Source organism: Schistocerca serialis, chromosome 1 (assembly GCF_023864345.2).
Source record: "Schistocerca serialis cubense isolate TAMUIC-IGC-003099 chromosome 1, iqSchSeri2.2, whole genome shotgun sequence".
NCBI classification, from domain to species: domain Eukaryota; kingdom Metazoa; phylum Arthropoda; class Insecta; order Orthoptera; family Acrididae; genus Schistocerca; species Schistocerca serialis.
In genome coordinates, this window is record NC_064638.1 from 1,091,264,551 (window position 1) to 1,091,280,369 (window position 15,819).

The following is a 15,819-nucleotide window of genomic DNA, read 5'->3' on the forward strand; positions in this document are numbered from 1 at the left end:
TGGGTCGGGTCCGCCTTTAGCAAAACACAATTTTGTTTTTTAACCCAAACATGTTTCACTGCAGTTGCAGCATCTTCAGTGGGCTTTTATTTTATGGTTGTTAAAGATAAAGAATGTTCTTCACTGTTTGTATACATGTAACTATTAGTTTTTAAATCGTAATTACAGATATTTGAAAAAAAACACAAAACTATGAATTCACACCTTTTTACCACATGGTGTGGTTTTTGTGATGTGTCGTGTTTCTACAGTGAATGCTTTGTTCCACAGTTTGTCATCTGTAACCACTTACTCCTTAAAGTAGTAAAATTGTTTAAGCCAAAATTGTTGTTTTTGTTGTGGTCTTCAATCTTGAGACTGGTTTGATGCAGCTCTCCATGCTACTCTATCCTGTGCAAGCTTCTTCATCTCCCATTACCTACTGCAACCTACATCCTTTTGAATATGCTTAGTGTATTCATCTCTTGGTCTCCCTCTAAGATTTTTACCCTCCACGCTGCCCTCTAATACTAAATTGGTGATCCCTTGATGCCTCAGAAAGTGTCCTACTAACCGGTCCCTTCTTCTAATCAAGTTGTGTCACAAACTCCTCTTCTCCCCAATTCTATTCAATACCTCCTCATTAGTTATGTGATCTCCCCATCTAATCTTCAGCAGCATTCTTCTGTAGCACCACATTCCAAAAGCTTCTATTCTCTTCTTGTCCAAACTATTTATCGTCCATGTTTCACTTCCATACATGGCTACACTCCATACAAATACTTTCAGAAACGACTTCCTGACACTTAAATCTATACTCGATGTTAAAAAATTTCTCTTCTTCAGAAACGCTTTCCTTGCCATTGCCAATCTACATTTTATATCCTCTGTACTTCGACCATCATCAGTATTTTGCTCCCCAAATAGCAAAACTCCTTTACTACTTACGATTTGAAAATTGTTATCTCTATGCCTGAAATCAACTAATTCTATATATATATATATATATATATATGTGTGTGTGTGTGTGTGTGTGTGTGTGTGTGTGTGTGTGTGTGTGTGTGTGGTGTGAAAAGGGGGGGAGAGAGAGAGAGAGAGAGAGAGAGAGAGAGAGAGAGAGAGAGAGAGAGAGCGCGACGGTAGGTTTTTCTTAGGATTTCTTTAAATGTGTGTCTGGGGTGGGTCGGAGGGGGGGGGGGGGTTAGATCTATAGGTTGGTCTTGTCTAATAATTCTTTGAGGGCAGAGAACAGAGTTCCATTGCAGAGGGCTGTGTATTCATTTATCACTTGTTTTCCTTCCACTATGGCTTTTTGGATCTGATAATTTTCTTCAATTGTTAGGTTTTGTGGGAGATTGTTGCTGCATTTGAAAATTTTCAAATCAGTATTGATGTTTGATGGGTTATGTTTCTTTTCTATGAGGTGTTCAAGAAATGTGGAATGAGAGCTGTTACTTTTTAATGCTCTTCTGTGTTCTGTGTATCTGGTATTAAAGTTTCGGCTTGTCTGCCCTATATAAACTGATATGCAGTCCTGACATGTTTGTTGGTAAATACCAGATATATTGTGTTTGTCTGTGCTTGTGTTGGTTGTCCTTAGTTTTCTCTGTGTACATATCAGTTGGCTTAAACAATTTGTCTACTTTAAGGTGTAAGTGGTTGCAGATGACAAACTGTGGAACAAAACAGTCACTGTAGAAACACAACACATCAGAAAAACCACACCAAGTGGTAAAAAGGTATGAATTCATAATTTTATGTGCTTTTTTCAAATATCTGTAATTACGATTTAAAAACTAATAGTTATATGTCTACAAACAGTAAAGAACATTCATTAATTAAAACTTCCGGGCTGAATTGCCGTGGTCCATACATAAAACTTCTTCCTTAAGTTTCGTTACCTACTGCGGGTAACAAGATGTTGCGCGCAGTATGCAACGAAACGTCATGAAGAAGAAGAAGTTTTATATATTGACCACGGCAATTCAGCCCGGAAGTTTTAATTAATAAAGACGCCGGCCGTGAAAGCTTACATGTTATGGTTAGTAAAGAACATTCTTTACCTTTAACAGCCATAAAATAAAAGCCCGTTGAAGATGCTGCAACTACAGTGAAAGATGTTTGGGTTAAAAAACAAAATTGTATTTTGCTAAAGGCGGACCCTATCCAAAAACATACGTATTGTTAAAGCAAACACGGAAAAAGAGCTTCAACCCCAAGATGATTGTTTGCTACTTGTTCCACCTGCAGAGTATCCTCGAGACTTTTGACTTTGCTGAGGTTGCCGATGATTTTCCAGAGAGCCAGTTGGAGGCTAAAAGTGATTGTTAGTCTAGTAGGTTTCCAGCACTGTGGTCGGATCCAGGAGTTCATCTACCAAAGGGATCGCGCCTACAAGTCTTCACCGATTTCGTCAAAACTAATGGTATATGCGGGGCTTTGCCAGAAATGAAAGCGGGGACTCCAGATGGCCGCACGTTCAGAGAAAGTAGCATTTTTGGTGCGGGCCTGGCGAAGCATCATGTCCCTATGCGAAAAGTTTTTTAATTTTCAATTTTTGGTTACTTACACTGCAGATAAACAGATATAATGCTGAGCACATTGTAGCTGATGTGATTAAACCCTATGTACAGGAGAACAAATTTCTTGTGTTAATTGACTCGTGGGGAGGACTAACAGATTCGCAATTACGCGAGACATTTCAAGATCCAGAAGGATTGCCATCGTGCAGTACTGAAGTGATTCCTCCAAATGCACACTGCCAGGGCAACTCTACGATATCAGTTTTTGTCGTTAGCTAAATAATTTGATCAAAAAGCTTCAAAACTGCCCTTATCGCGTCAAGAGATAAAAATAAATTACATCCAGAGAAGACTGCATTAATATACAATTCAGTGTACTCTACAAGCCATCCTCGCCAATATTTTGCGAAATGAAGCGTTATGGGTGGTTTACTGCCCAACTGCGCAATGAGAGGGAACCTTTTATCAATGTATGCCAAATTTGTTTTCTGTATAGAAACTTTTACAACAACCACATAATTGTAAAAATGCGGCGTTTATAACGTGTGCAAGACGCCGAGAAAATTACTACTTGACCTGTGTTTTTGCGATGAATATTACCCCAGCATGTGTACATCATCAACTGCAAAATAACAGAAGTATATAATTTTTATACGAATTTCCTGTGTGCGCCTTAGAATCCCTACCACGAAATTTATTTGAGATCCCACTTTTTCTGTTGCCTTTACTTCTCACACCATGTTAATAAATACAGTGGGGCCTATACTAAGCATTACTTCAGCTTCGTAAAAACTGAAAATTACCATTCTGTATCTCCGCCACGCCAACTGCTGCCTTGAAACTACGTTAATTCCGGCCTCACCCGACCCACACCAAAAACGCCTTTTTTTCTTTTTTTTTTCTTGTGGATCCTTTTCGTCGCGGGTCCTTAAAAATGGCGAGGACTGAACTGCTATAAAATGAATCAAAATGATTAAAAGCACTGCTTTACCACGGAATAGGCTTTACAGTACTAACCACTGGATTACTGTGAGACCAGGCACATCGTATACAACTTTACCATTATTCAAATCAATATCTGTAGAGCGGGTTGAGCGAATGGAAGGTAATCAGTCACAAGGTCTGTTTCTATGGTGTGGACATTAAGTTATATCTAGTCTGATTATGTTCCGCGTATCTGTTTGTCATTGTTTTAGCGGCTAACATGACCAGCGAGTTACTTATATTGATAAGGTCATTTACTGCCTCTTTGTTCATTCCGTGGGCTCTTTGTACGTGAAAATTTTCTTGTAATGTTAGTTTTCTGTTGTAATTTATTGTTCATTCTAATAATTGCTATATCCTGATCAATGTTAGATAGTTCACGCTGTTTTATTAGGTGTTCAGCAAAGATAAAGTCCGACTCCTTTTCCCAGAGCGGACGCCACTACACACAATGACACACGCACACACATAAAAACAAACGAGTATCAATCTGCAGACAGAGATCACATCGTGAACAAAAGACGAACGAAAAACACGCAGCGAAAGTTGGCAACACTGTATACAGCAAACCACAACCGACACGTAGTGATAAAGTGTTCAGCTGAAACGTATTCAAAAACGACTAAAATTGGACATTCTGGTGTACGTAAGAAAACCAAGTACAGCTCCAGGACGATACATAATAAGATCACAAAATCGTAAGTACAACGAAATAGTAACTTAAGCTAGCTCTCCAAAAGATGTTTCTTGCTTAACAGTAAAAGAATAACAGAAAACAGTGATATAGTCAGGTGCCAGGAATCATTATATTAAGCAATATTTATATACGTAGCGCAAACATGCATTACAGTCGAATGAACATGCTTTATAAATAAGAAGAAACGAAACGCGTATGGCACGAAACAAACAGCTTTTCGTGTAGTTGCAGAGACGAACTGCATCTCCAAGAATGTAGACGTAACTAAGACACGACGGAAAACATTAAAAATGGACAATATATATTGTTCTTGTTACTGAAAAAAGGTTATTTGTTATCTATGCAGTTTACCCTTGCAGTGCCGGTACCGATCATTCTGTGGGTGTAGAGTTACGAGGGAAATAATCTGTACTAATATACAGAAGTGTGGCGATGTCTTTTTCGTGTGTCCGCGAGTTACTGATTCACGCATAAACTGCACCCATACATTGAACAGAATTTTTGCGTGAACATAATATTGTGTTTGTTGCTGTGTGAAAATACCGATCATTTACATGGCGTGATTACAAGCAGTTTCCATCTTCTTGAGATTTTGTAAAAAAATAACTAATCTACTTTCATGTTTGACAAACTACTGCAGATTTCTGACGTTATTTGCTACAAAGGAGCTCTTATCTTATGTTTAGCATATTCAATCATTTAATATCATTGTTCTAAACCAATATTTTCAGGATTTTTAAAAATAAAGCTGTTTAACCACCATCCCATTCGAACTTTTGAGGCTGGCTCTGTATTAAACGCCTAATTACCTACAGCAGTGGTCATTTGAAATTTCCCCTCATGTCTGATATCTTACGACTGTTTATTTACAAGAAACAATACGAGGAAACGATAGTTTTCGTACGAATATTACCTTTGGATAACTGGTGCCATCTGTGATTATGTTTGTTTTCGTAATCTGTCAGTGATTTTGTCGTAATGCGTGCAGCAAGATTGGTGGTCGTCACTTGGAACAATTGCTATAAGCCTTAGCCTAAGCCTTAGATGTGATATGTAATTTATTTTAGTCAACAAACAACTGAAGATTCATTTCCTATCATTATTTGCTGATTTCAAAGTACTCCGTTGAGAATTTGGGACACCTTTTAGATCCTAATTCTAATGATTTTCAGACATACGGCCTTTGTGTTGGTGTGCTGTTTTATCTTTCTGTACACACTATATTTTCACAGCGATGAGGTACTAGTCCGTGGGCGTCCAATTTAAAAAGTAAAATACCCAGTGCTGGAAATGGGAGTCACAACTAGTGGATAATTAAATGGCCGGAATGATTCATACTGCTGCATACTTGGCACCTGCCTCTCCTTTAGCGTGCTGTCCAAATATTAAAGTTTGTCTGACGCGGGACGATTGATGAAAAACAGAACATTAATTTACATTTACCATTTTATTTGTATGAATTGCCGAGAAATGATTCGGTTTAACAAGATGAAATTAACTCTCCGTTCACTAATTGCTTCTGAGTCGGATCGTTAATGTTTCAGTAAGGTAAGTGTTCTCAAAACCACACCTTAATACTTCGCATGACCTTCATCTTCTGACATTTTACGCTTGTATCAACGAAATATGAGGCAGAAAACGCCTTTCGAAGCGTCATTTACGATTTATTTGTTGATTACTGCATCCACTTAGATGCTGTTGCTTACGAGCATTTGGCGAGGCTCAGGAGAAGTGTTTGTCCTTTTGTATGTTACAAAAGAGACAGATGTTATTGTTTGGACATACAGAGAATGAAAATAACTTGGAACGTAAATTTGGTATACAAACCACGAAGAACACCGCCCTCTTCACGAAAGCTGCTCACGAAACCTCATTGCAACCATTCCACTGTCGTTAAGTATTTTGGAACACTGTAGTAAGAAACTGCACAAAAAAATCTTGAAATGAATTACTTACCGGTATGTTTCAAATTTTGTTTCGGTAACAGTAAACTGTCGGAGTATTGTCGTTGGTCTTGATTATCAGGCCACACGGTAAGCTGAACATATGCCTACGAGTATTTCCATTCGTGTATTACCGAAGCCAGTATATGTTGGAGCCTGCGTCGCACTGTATGGTCTGTTTACACTGGATGTCGCGGGACAGCATGTCAAACCATCCAGAAAGGATTTCAAATGGTGGCATCCACGTGGACCGCCTTCCACGCAACACATGACCTTACAGGTATGAATGAGTGAAACATGTTTGATCAATAAAAAAAAAAAAGTTTCAGTTGCAAAAGCCGGATTTCTTTTTATCTACAAGAAAACATAACTGAAGTAGGAACTGAGGATGAATGGCTGAAATATTGACAGATTTGTTTTATTATTTGCGCGCTTTTCATGATGCATGGAATGCTGTATGAGGACGTGAATATTCTTCCACAGAAGAAGGCAAATACCTGAAAGAGAAAAACGATTTAGCTTAAAGACAGCCGGGCATAGGAAGAAGTCTGCAATGTACGTAAATAAGCACTTAGTGCAAGAAGCAATTATGAATAAAAATCTTTCTTAACAATGAAAAAGTTCTGTTGAAGGATAAAAAGTTTTTTGACGTTTTTGGTATTTATAAAGAAATCAAAACATAATGTACAATGAAAAAAGGTGTTATGTTTTGGCTTCTGAATATTGTTTTATGTGTTTGTGTGTATTTTAACGAGCAAGTGAATGTTTGACACATTTCGTATTCTTTCAATTGTCATCAGTGTGGACAATTTACCAAATAACTATTATCAAGAACGTATGTTAAGAATTTTGCTTTACCCAATAAACTCTACGATCACTGCTAGTTCCTTTAGTAATGTCTGTGATAATTGATTCAAACCATCATCTCTGCAGTTGTGTGTATTTCGACTTTTCGTAAGACGGACGGTATCTCATAACCTGACTTTCACCAGTCGGTACACGGGTAAGTGCGTGAGGTTTTGTTGACGTTCGGTCTAGTGTGAACAGTTACGTTCCCTGCCGCTGTAAAGTTCCGTCAAAAGTCCAGTGCGATTCAACCTTACAATGGTTTCATTTCCGCTTCGTTCGCTTACAGAGCAAGAGTATGATTTCCTCTCTTTTTTCCATCGTAACTGCCCTTTTCTTTCTTATACTGACTAGCAGTAATGCACCATGAAAACTGCTGAATTTTTTCAGTTTTCAATAAAGTAATTAAGGAATTAATCACAAACATAACTACGGACGAATGCTTCCTTTATGGCACCTGGGGGAGTCAAAAAACACTCAGCGCGCTTACGCTGATCGCCGACTGCAGCGCTTCAGTGGCAGTCTTAATCAGTATCTGCTTAATTATCTCTGAGTGTAGGTGAATTATTATTTGGAGACGTCATAATTATCATATTGCACCGTTTTGCCATTCTTCTGCATCAGCTGAGATTTCTTCTCTCGAGACAGCCGTCTCGCATTAATGACTACTGTACTCACCATGGAGACGGAGCGCTGAGCCAGCGTGATGGTCGGATTGTCCTGCTCCTCGTAGTAATCCGAGTACATGGCGCCGCTCTTCTTCGACGACCTGCCAACAAACGAAGCAGACCTACAGAACACTGCATACAATTAATATACTCGTCTTCGCGATAGCTATACTGCTTGTGCTACGCACTTCTTAGTAACTGGGACCCAGCGCCACGAATTCCACGTGCTCGTGGAAGCAAGAATGATACCTCGTTTAACACCCGGCGAAAACAATTGGCTGACAAACTGATTGCACGAAGCTCCACGATCATTAGTCATCGTGTATTTTTGGTAATCGCGAAACTAGCAAACATCTTAGCTCAGAGAAACGAAAGGTACCCACTGAAGCACACCCAATTAATTATAAGCCTGACATTTTATTATACCACTTGCCTTACAAAATTATGAGGTTTCAGTTTTGTGTTACGATCCGAGGTCAGCTCTTAGAAGGCGAAGACACTTTACTTAGCAACACAGTTTTCAAACTGCACAAAAGGGCATAAGAGTATTAACCAAAAATAGTAACTGGACACATGGCAAAGATATGTTCAAAACAATGAGGATTTTAATCTCACTATGTAAGTGCATTTATACACATAAGAGGTAACATTGGTAATGACTGCACAAAGAACACAGTCCATGACAATGAAACAAGTTCTTGGCTCAGCTTACTTACATTCGGCAGGAAACAATGAAAATAAAAACTCAAATCAGCATTTTATACCAAACAATGTTAAAAAGCATCTGTTCAGCGATACATACCGTTCAGTTAAGAAATACAGAACTTACAAGGGGAGGCCGCCAATTGTGAAATTCAGATTCGATTCATACTGCGCATAATAAAAGCTCATGGCCAGAGGTGTAATGTGGCAAAGCACCAAGATGCACTTCTCAGCCGTTGTCGAGAAAATCGACAGTTAAAAGAAACCGTTGCGGTGAAATGCTCTCTACGGTTAATAGTTTTATACAGCGTCGTGGTGCAGCGGTAAGCGCTCGGGTTTGTAATCGGAAGGTCGGTCGCCGGATCGAATCTCGCGCCATGCAACATTTTTTGTTATTAGTTTTTTGTAATTCAAATATATATATATAACTATTAATGAATTGCTTATGCATTTTGGTGAAGGCGGATCGCTCTCCAATTGTACCGCCTCCATTTTTCCGTTTGTTTAACAGGGTGTACCAAAGCTCTCACGTCCGCACTGATTTTCGACGATGTTATAAGTTGCGCTAGGGACCGCATCTACCTTCTTTCGAAGTTAGCAGGTAACTACGCTTTTATGCGGCGGCTCGTTTCGGCCCATTCAACATCTGTCCTTCAAGTGTAACGAGCGAGTAACGGAGCTTATATTTCATACCTGCCACAGCAAATTTGTGTTCGTGGGGTTTCTATTCTAATTCGAACGTTTGACTTACGCTATACGTATTCGTTTCGGAATATCGTTTCTACGTCTTCCGTTAACTATACGTGGTTAACACTATGAAGACAATTAATAACATTTGTGAAATACAACTTTGTTTGCGGAAAACATAATGATGTTCGAAGTCGCCAGTTTTTCCACGACAAACGACCTTCAACAACTTATTATATGCATAATTGTTGCAACTGATTGCCGGGAATTTTATATATATATATATATATATATATATATGTATGTATATATATATGTATGTATGTATATATATATGTATGTATGTATATATATATGTATGTATGTATATATATATATATGTATGTATATATATATATATATGTGTGTGTGTGTGTGTGTGTGTGTGTGTGTGTGTGTGTGTGTAGACACATTTGAATAACAAAAAACAAATACTAAAAAAAAATTGCATGACGCGAGATTCGATCCGGCGACCTTCGGATTACGAACCCGAGCGCTTACCGCTGCGCCACGACGCTGTCGATACTTGTTAATCGTTGAGAGTATTTCACCGCAACGGTTTATTTTAACTGTCGATTTTCTCGACAACGGCTGAGAAGTGCATCTTGGTGCTTTGCCACATTACACCTCTGGCCATGCGCTTTTATCATGCGCAGTATGAATTGAATCTGAATTTCACAATTGGCGGCCTCCCCTTGTTAGACATACCCGCCAATGGTGTCTGTGTACGAAGTTTCATTGACTTCATTGCTTCGCTTTTGCTATCAGGCAGTGCACAACTACACGAACGTTTACATTTGGTCTTCGTAGGCCGTCTTACGGGACCTGGCGGAGAATACTCTGGGATCAATATTTTTTCTCCCCTTACCCCTCCTATTCGTGAATGGTGCGTGCCAAGGAAGATTATCGAAAGTCCTTGGCGTAGAGTTCCCAGATATAAAAATAGAAAAGAGTTAGATTTTTTTAGCCGGACATTTTGACTAAAAGCCGGATTACCTGTTATAAATAGAAACAGAGAGCTGAGTATTTTCAATCGTTTGTTAATAAACAGTTACAGTGAGTTCTTTCCGGGATAAGCCTTAAATTTACTTCAACTAAAAAGAATCAGTAATCAGCCTTATAAATTGGCATTCGGATAGCAACTAAGGGTTCAGTTTTCTTAATTGCTATCTTCTCGCTACGATAGTCATTGGCTGTCAGAATAAACTAAAAGTTAATCATTAAACAGAATAAACAATTATCTGTTCTTTTGGGACTTAAAACGAAAAAAAATATGCAAAAGCTTTGATCACTTTATTTCCATTAAGAAAGAATAATGTGTACTAAAGTATTAATATATTTTGTATTTTTCATTTGAATCCACTTTATTAAGAACGTTATTTTCCTTGGAAATCATATCGTGGAAAATCTTGACAGTATAATTATAAATTACACAACTTCATCTTTGTGACTGAATCGGTTTATGGCGTTCCTGTTTCCATTGGGCGTTTCTGAAAGTGAATACCATTTCGACGTTGGCATTTCGGCCTGGGACTGCAAACAGATAATATACCAGAGTTGTCTCCTTTCTGTTCCATAAATATAGTGAAATTTTGCCCCTGCTCAAAGAAAACTTTCTATCATCAGGTATTACGTTTTTTTATTTTCTTTTTTTATTTATAGAACGGCATTGGTTGATAAATGTGCATTTCCTTATCGTATGTTTTCTTATTCCTTATTGTACTTATACCACGTGCAAACATCAAAAGATCGGAAGCGGGCTTTATTTGTGCTTTCTCTACTTCATCAATAAAAACCTAACTAAAGTCGTACATTCTAGACTATAATATATTTCGCAGAACACGACCCTACCTCAGTATGTGTCCTGATGTCTGTCAATTTCACGTCGTTTTTAATTAGCGAGACGTATGTGTGAGAAAGTAATACTTCGCCCGACTCTTCTTGGGATTTCAGCTGTGAACTAGTCAGTACTACACGACGCTTATCTTGAAGCGCCTGCCACTGGAGTTTGTTGTGCATCTGCTTAACGCGCTCACTGTTACTAAACGATCCCGTGGCGAAACTTGCTGTTACAAGCAACACTACTTCCAGTAATAATGAGCGTCGTACTTGCTTCAAGGGCCGATCATATTCAAATTATTTCTTCTTCATAGTTTCAGTATTGTCCTGCACTTCAGTATTGTAACAATTGCTGTCTAACTACCAGTGTTCTAAACTGCAACTCGTATGCATGGGCAACCGGCCATCCCCTTCATTTCACTCACCTGGCCTTTTGAATTGTGAACGGAGTTCTCCGTGCTGGCCCCGATAGGACGACAAGGGCTTAAAGGAAATTGTTCTACCATCACGTAATGATGTAAGTGACTCTGTATGTTAGTCGTCATGAGTAGAAAACAAATATTTGTAAAAAAATTGCTGGAAACTTATTGGCGTAAATACAGCTGTACAAAAACATACTGTTGTTGTTAGGTTCAGCTAAGGACCCTTCAGAAAGATCAGATTAAGAACCGGTGCCATGCAGCACGTCTAGCGGCGCAGGAGATCCGCGGCAACGCCCGAACAGTGGCGTCAACCTCGCGTGAGGCGCCTCTGTCGTGCCACGGGAGATGCGCTGTCGGCTGCGGGCTGGTGCGGTGAAAGTGTTACTGCCGGTAGATAAGTAACATACAGCTGGCTCAGTGGTCTAGGGGTATGATTCCTGCTTTGGGTGCAGGAGGTCCCGGGTTCAAATCCCGGCTGAGCCCTTTTATTTTGGCCTCCAATAACAGTGACCCCCCGAATGTATCGTGTACTGAGCATTCTCGAAATCAGTAATATTGCTTCTTGGAAATACTACTTAAAAGAGTAAATGACCCTGTAGATGCCTTGTATTAAAACAGCAACGGCGTGTTAGACAATTCCCATTGAACTGTGCAACACCTTCCGCACAGCTCCAACTTCAAATTTATTGTGTCTCGTTCGGTTTGTGTTGTGTTATATTACGTTATTTCGGGTTATCTTGCAGATGTGGATTACTAAAACATGTACTGATTGATGATATATCAGAAGCAAAGAAGAAATACTAAAAGTTCAAGAACAGATGCTTGTAAAAAAATGTTATAACACACTGGTGATACTGCAAGGTGACAAGTCTTTCGGACAACAGGAAAAAAACTGTTGTTACCGTAATGAGGAAACACCATTCTAGACATTTCTAAACACAATTTTGAGAACGGTCTTACCAAAATAGCGAAACTTGGAAGTGTGACAGTTACTGTTCATCTTACACGTTGAAGATTTAGATGATAGCATTAGTTACTATCTCAGACTTAACGCAATTATTTGCGAGAGATAATACGAGATAAATATGGTACCAATGAATAAGGTCCATAGTTGAAGGGAACTGCTCAAATATGTGGGACCCATACCATGCTGGAATAGCAACAGACTTCAAGCGCATGTAAAGAAGAGCGGTGGGAATGATGACAGTCGTGTTTGACTGGCGAGAGTGTGTAACAGAAATGCTGAAAAATTTTTATTTGTGTAACCTCAAAGAAGATACCGTAAATACCGCAAAAGGCTACTTGGAAAACTCCAAGAACCGGTTTTTCATGCTGGTTATGTTACCCAGTCCCCTGGGTGTACATCCAGTTCAGGCCGAGCAGGTAAAATTACACAAGTAGCAGCTCGCACAGACGTCCACAACGCACCATTCTTCCCATGCCCCATCCGTGATTGGGATCTGAGGAACCTCATTATATTATAAATCACAAACACTCTCTGCCACAAAAGTCATAGAGAGATGCAAGTAACTGTGTTCCACAAGAGTTTAAGAAAATTGTAAACTACTAACATTCGCTGATTCTGCGCTTCATATTTCTCCTTACTGGGTCAACCTTAATGCACAGCACTGTTACACCTGAACTAATTTTTGGGAAAATTGGGCACATTTTCCAACTTTCCTCATAACATAAACCCTCCTCTCTGCCCTGAAATGGGAGCCTTGAAATATTTAATTAGTCGCAGCGAGTGGAACTAACCTCAGTAGCGACATCGATAGTGACGTAAGACGAGGACGTTTGCACAGTTGCAAAGTTTTGTAGAGTAACTAACATAGATGGGCTTTAGGTATTGGAAAACCGCGCGATGTGCAAGTTGAGAATGATAGACGAGGGTTTGAATTAATCCTGCAACGAATGCGAATCTAGTGTAATGGATAAAATACCAGTGTGTCCTAATCTGCTCAGTGTTGCTTGTCTGTTAGCACTGACAACTCCACAGAAACGTCGCTGCTCTCGGTCGGTATGTGAAGTGCGTAGGCCAGTGCGTTGTCCATGGTGAGAGGTAACATCTGAAATTAGGTATTCTCAGCACATTCCTGACATTGTGGGTCTCGGAATACTGAATCTCCCAACAATCTCCCATGCGTCTAGCTCCAACTACCACTCCGCGTTCAAAGTCATCGTGTGGCCATAATCACGTAGAAACCTTTTGACATAAATCATATGAGTATAAAGAACAATTTCGCCCAAGTACTGCCCTTTCATAACTTGTGTACATGATACTAACGCCATCTTATCGTGCGTACTACTATCCCGTGACTTTTGTCATCTCGATGTACACGGGATATTAAATGATAATCTTAATTTGTTCCTACAAATGCTATATGGGTTCTCAAAATGTTCATTATCTTCGTAAGGCGAAGAATTAATTAACACTACCCTTTAGGAAACATCACATTTGTTTATTAGGAGGTAATACCGACCTTTAGTGGCTCCTTTGAAGGTGTTAAAATCTTACCAATATTCACAATACATAGAATAACATAACTCCTGAGCCAGTTGGAGGTTGTAAGAGGTATGCGCTGCCTGCGATATAGGATCGCTGACCAGAGAGCAGTATTGACTGCAGTCTGCTCTGGTCGGGAATCTGGAGATGGAGTATTATTGTATAAGGTAAAGAAGCAGCGTCGCGCATATCTAGTAATGTATCTGAACTGTCATCCAAATGTTTTAAAAATGTCCTAATAATAATTTTGGTAATATAACGTAATTTTTTTTAAAAAAAGCATTCATTTAAAAAAAAATCAGTTGCTTCCTTTCACAAATCACAAATGTATAAGCCAGCATTGCACGGAGCTGTGCCAAAAAATTTTTTAGGTAAGAGCAGATATATTCGCCGTTTTTTTTATTGAGGTAAGAATTTTTGCCTTTTATTCAGAATGAACTTACAGGGCCACGACGCAGCACTGCTGTCGTCCAAATTTTACCAGGGTACTGAATTTATTTTTTATTATGAGGTTTAGGAATTTTTCTGTTTCGAGCTTACATTAATTGAGAAAAGAATTTTGTGGGTATATTAAATGTGAATGCATTTGTGCACGGAGATTGTAAATGGGAACCAATTTTGTTCTTAGGTCACACAAAAATTAGAATCGCTATCCATAATAATTATTTTAATTTCAATTTAAAATTTTTGTGGGCAGGTTACAAGGTGTAGGTAATGAACTGACCTTACGGGGGTGGGGTGGGGACACCACTCAATTAAAAAGGGAAGACGTGAGTACATGTCAGAAATATTGCAGTTAATTTATTAGCTACTTCATTTGCAGCATCCAGAAAGTAACGCTAGTGTCAAATTTTTGTACCACGGATCGTGGACCATATGCTGGGCTTTGAAAATCTCAGTGGGGATTCCCTCTGTCATCAGACCTATGGTACAGCCCTTAAAGGCTCCAGATAACAGGACAGAACACAAGAGTTGTAAAATGCAAACTTTCACGGTCGAATATATTACAATTTACAAAATATTAGGGGCTATCATGCCGTGGTCGGGTAAATTTCACATTAAAACCTAATGTTTTGTCTGAAAATGCGGAGGAGATTTTAAAGGGGGTGCGTAGTTTTTTTGGGTGTCGGAAACTGAATGACATCTGGATCCTGGGCTGAAGAAAATACATACGTATCTTTCGGCAGGGGGGTGATACCAACAGCGGACGAGAGGGCACCCTACAACGGCCAGTTGCGTCCGGATTTTCAAAGGATGTAATGTCACGCCACGCGTAAACGTAATTTTGCTGCAGTCAGTAGGGAGACAGGGTGTGATTAGGACAGTCAACGAAGCTACGATCCCCCTTGAAAATGTCCTCCGCAGATGGGGACGAAACGTTGGGTTTTAATGTGAAATACATCCAACCGCAGCGTAATAGCGCTTAATATTTTAATAAAAGAGTTGGGCTCAGCCGGGATTTGAACCCGGGACCTCCTGCACCCAAAGCAGGAATCATACCCCTAGACCACTGAGCCAGCTGAAGTTGGTAACATGCATGCTTCTATGGCTGTAGCACGCTTTCCAGAGTGTGAGTTTGTCCTTGAGTCACGAAAACATCTCACGCCTATCGTTTAGGATCCTGAAGCTTTTTGCGAACGTGAGCATTTAATCGTGTGCTACTGGGTGTTGAGTCGAGAGGCTGTTTCCGTTTTATGCACAATATTCTGATGAGCGACGAAATCGAATAGTTCAGGGACTGCGAACTGTGCTGTTACTTGCACACGGTGACTGTATTCCAAACTGAAAGATTACTAGGGTGTTCTTCGTTTACATTTCCTACGTAATGCTAAAAGTTTGAAGGAAGCAATGTTGGATGCCGTCGCCAGGTCGATGTGAAGTCATTAAAAGCGGGACATAAGCTCGGATAGCACAAGAATTTGGAAGGAAATCAGCCGTATCGTTTTCAGGAGAAACATACCGCCATTTCTCCGACTTATTTAGGG

At 39.5% G+C, this 15,819-nt stretch overlaps 1 protein-coding gene and 2 non-coding genes across 3 annotated transcripts in view; 1 reads left to right on the plus strand and 2 right to left on the minus strand.

The window, feature by feature from the left end:
* The window catches only part of LOC126416087 (uncharacterized), a 691,436-nt gene that overhangs the window by 510,049 nt on the left and 165,568 nt on the right, over positions 1-15,819 (minus strand). Inside the window, exon 2 of the mRNA XM_050083583.1 lies at positions 7,650-7,740. Within this exon, the coding sequence (XP_049939540.1) occupies positions 7,650-7,740 (91 nt within the window). The remainder of the gene's footprint in view (positions 1-7,649; positions 7,741-15,819) is intronic.
* On the plus strand, positions 11,740-11,811 carry Trnap-ugg (transfer RNA proline (anticodon UGG)). Its single transcript has one exon. It is a non-coding gene; the product is annotated as a tRNA-Pro (tRNA).
* Trnap-ugg (transfer RNA proline (anticodon UGG)) lies at positions 15,280-15,351 on the minus strand. The gene has a single exon. It is a non-coding gene; the product is annotated as a tRNA-Pro (tRNA).